The sequence below is a fragment of the Gekko japonicus genome, unplaced genomic scaffold (assembly GCF_001447785.1).
Source record: "Gekko japonicus isolate JY-2015 unplaced genomic scaffold, Gekko_japonicus_V1.1 scaffold370, whole genome shotgun sequence".
NCBI classification, from domain to species: Eukaryota; Metazoa; Chordata; class Lepidosauria; order Squamata; family Gekkonidae; genus Gekko; species Gekko japonicus.
The window spans coordinates 281260-285017 of NW_015174285.1; the positions used below are offsets into that span (position 1 = coordinate 281260).

Genomic DNA, 3758 nt, shown 5'->3' on the forward strand with positions numbered 1-3758 from the left:
CTCCTGACTTCATGTTTCTTAAAGTTCGTACTGCAAGAGGGTAAGGGGTGCTATGGTTCCAGAATGTCCCCCAGCCCACAGTTAATCAGAATTTGTTCCATCTGCCTTCACACAGGGTGTACAAACTGGTAGACCAGCCGCTGGGAGATGTCTGGTTTCCGAATTATCCCTTTCTTGTAATATTGCCGAATGGAGCGGCTCAGCTTGTCATAGTTCATGGCAGGACGGTTCTTGCGGATTCCCCACAGCCGAGCCACTTGAGCAGAATCTTCAATTTTGAATATACCTGGGAAGCGAACATGAGGGGGGAAAGGAGAGAATGATATCACCTGTTTTAACCACACATTACAGCCAACCTAATCGTAGTCTGTTTACTGGCACTAATACAATGCCTTCGATCAGAAGACCAATTAAGCTTGTTTAACTAAAAAGAAGAAGAAAGGTTTCCAAAGATACATAAAAACTAAACATTCTGGTAGGGCTTCAAGGGTAGGTCACATTCTGCTCACAACAGTGGGAAGCACAATGTTAGCAACACGGAATGGCATCAGGTGCATCATCAGGGAAGTCACTGAGCTCTGAGTCCAGGCCAGCAAAGGCGGTCAGGCCTGTAGGAATGCCAGCCCCCAGGAGGGACCTGGGGATCCCCCAGTATTACAGCTCATCTCCAGACAACAGAGATCAGTTCCTCTGGAGAAAATGGATGAGAAGAGGAGCAGCAGCAGCAGATGGGATTTATTCCCCACCCTTCACTACCCGAAGGAGTCTCAGAGCAGCTTACAATCTCCTTTCCCTTCCCCTCCCCACAACAGACACCCTGTGAAGTAGGTGCAGCTGAGAGAGCTCTTCCAAGAACTGCTTGTGAGAGAACAGCTCTGAAGCAACTTGTAACTGACCCAAGGTCACACCAGCAGCTCCATGTGGAGGAGTGGGGAATCAAACCGGGTTCTCACAGATTAGAGTCCGCGCTCCTAACCACTACATCAAACTGGCTCTCTTTGGAGGATGGACTCTGTGTTGCGTAACCTGACTAAGGACCCTGACACTCTGTGGCATTGTACCCCACTGAGGTCCCTGCCCTCCCCAGACTCCATCCCCAAATCTCCAGAAGCTTCCCAACCTGGATCTGGCAACCCTACCTCCTCATCCCACGCCAGTGGATAGGGGGGACCTGCAGCAATCGCTCCAGGCGGGGATTGGCCCTGAGACACGACAACGCGGCGACGCTGCTTGGCCGGAGCCAATTGGACAGAGGCCAGCGCAGGAAGTCATCGCACAGTCGCAGACTATGGGAACTTCCCCGGAAGGAGCCGCTGTGGAGCCCGCCGAGACAAGCTTCCACCATAAGGAAAAGAACACACACGCTGGCGGGGTGCCTGGTAGGCACTCACCTCCCTATATATATATATATATATATACATTGTATGTGGCCCTAGTTAGGAAATGTAAAATACTTGTAAACCACTCAGAGCCTCTGGGATTGAGCGGTATAGAAATTGAAAGTATAAATAAATAAAACCCTAGGTCAGGGATTGCAGCCCACTGGCTGTGTATGCTAAAAGCACAGAACTACTGTCGATTGAGCATTTGCACAATAGAAATGGTTAGGGCATGAGCAGAAACTGGAAGGGAAAAGGCTGTTGCTCAGCAAAGGAAGCTGCTTAGGATTTCCCAGAAATAATGCTCACCTTTCTCCTTATTGAGCCAACGAATGAAACGTCCATAGTTATGGGGCTTCAGCAGAAGCTCTTTCAGAAACTGCCAGAGATGAATGGGCTGGCCTGAGCAGGATGAATCCACCTCATTGTCTGTCCAGTTCTCTTCACTCCCTATAGGAAGAAAGACAGTGGCTCCGATCATACACAGAAGTTGCCATGGGATACTCACGGATGCCGGGTGGATTTAACGGGCGCGATCACACCAGCACATCTGGCAAGCATCGCGCACCCGTTGGCAAGCCATCACATCCCGCTGAAGATCCGTAGTTCAAAGCTACTGTAGAAACACCAGTATTATCCGCTTGCGATGGGCCACAGATGGACGTCCTCTGTCTGATCGCTCCAGCGCCGCATGAAGCGCACCGGAAACGTGCGCCGACAAAATGCTACCCCCAATTCCCTGCCGTCGCATCTGATCGCATTCGGCCAGGTCACAAGTGTGGCGGAACAAAAAGCCACGCCTCCCCCCTGCGTTCTCTGGCCAGTGTGACCAGGACCCCAGTTAATTATCAGACTACTTCACAAAGGACTGGGTGTCCACACTGTTTTTCTGTTGCTCTTTGTTAACCCGATACTGTGATTTAAAACAGGCAGAAGTAAAAATGGCTACTGCTGCAGCTACAAGCACCATGTGGTTTACTGAACCTCTTTCTGTACTCCCAATAATAGCTTCCCATCTGCTTCCCTACTCTCTCCCTTTTTTGTGATTTGGGTATTAACGGCAACAGTGAGCTCACCACAATAATGCATCTCTCCAGGGGCAGTCTTCTCCTTCATCCAAGCAGCTGGAAGGCAAACATAAATGTCAAAGGATGGTCTAGTGGTCAGGCCCAATCCAGTCTTGGGCCCAGTTCCCCTGCTCCCAATGCACACCGCATATATTCTGTGACTGTACTGATGTCTCTCATACAGTTAGTCAGTGAGGCAGGGCTGTTTACCCAACCAGGTTTTACATCATGAGGCTTTTCTGTGCCATATTTGCTCCAGATTGGCTTCTTACCTGCATCAGGGTTTTCCCACCCTTACACACAGTTTTGTTTGCCAGTTGTTGCTCTTCCAGTTTTTCTCTGAGTTTTTCCTATGTTTTTTCAGGCCATCTTTGCAGTGGGCTGAAAAAGCATGAGAAAACTTGGGGGGGACGGGACCTCAGGGGAACAACAACCAAACAATACTGTGTATAAGAGAAAGGGGAAACTCAGTAACATTAAGAAGTCAAGTTGGAGCAAAAACCCAGTGTGAAAAAGCCCACAGAAACATTTAAGCAGCCTTAATCCAACTGATTGTAAAGGTAAAGGTAAAGGTTCCCTTGCTCGAAAGCCAGTCGAGTCCGACTCTAGGGTTGCGGTGCTCATCTCCGTTTCAAAGCCAAAGAGCCAGCGCTGTCCGAAGACGTTTCCATGGTCATGTGGCCGGCATGACTAAACACCAAGGCGCACGGAACGCTGTTACCTTCCCACCGAAGTGGTACCTATTTATCTACTTGCAATTTCTTGCTTTCAAACTGCTAGGTTGGTAGGAGCTGGAACTAGAGACGGGAGCTCACTCCATCATGCGGCAACTCAGGTCTTGAACTGCTGAACTATTGACCTTCCACAGCCTATAGTTCAGCGTCTTAACCACTTGAGCCATAATTGCCTGCATAAAGTCACCAAACAAGACAAGAAGCTAGTAGTTGCAAGCTGGTCCATTAGCACAAATTATTTCCCTTTCTATGTAACCTGCAGAGAATTATCCTGGTTCCCAGAGATATTTGAGAGGTGCACAGGTGCTGCAGGACAGCAAGAATATGACTCTGCTGCTGCCCAGGGTTCAAAAGAATCATTTTAGCTGTGGTCTCCTCCCAACTGTATCAGAAAGGCACCTGATTTCCAAATGTCCAGGTGAGCATGTAAGACATCGCCACATGCTGGGGATCGCTGACGGAACTGTTCCTCAGACATGGTACATACATCCTTCCCAGAAAGATCCTGGAATGATTTCCCAATCTGGGGCAAGCGATATTGGTGTTCAGTCCACAAGATCCACTTCTGGACGTTCCCT

General features: G+C 49.1%; 1 protein-coding gene across 1 annotated transcript in view; it reads right to left on the bottom strand.

Moving 5' to 3' along the window:
• Positions 1–107: 107 nt before the first annotated feature.
• The window catches only part of SPDEF (SAM pointed domain containing ETS transcription factor), a 7328-nt gene continuing 3677 nt past the window's right edge, over positions 108–3758 (bottom strand). Inside the window, exons 4-7 of the mRNA XM_015423954.1 lie at positions 3580–3756; positions 2456–2503; positions 1689–1850; positions 108–286 (exon numbers count right to left, since the gene is read on the bottom strand). Coding sequence (XP_015279440.1) covers positions 108–286; positions 1689–1850; positions 2456–2503; positions 3580–3756 — 566 coding nt within the window. The remainder of the gene's footprint in view (positions 287–1688; positions 1851–2455; positions 2504–3579; positions 3757–3758) is intronic.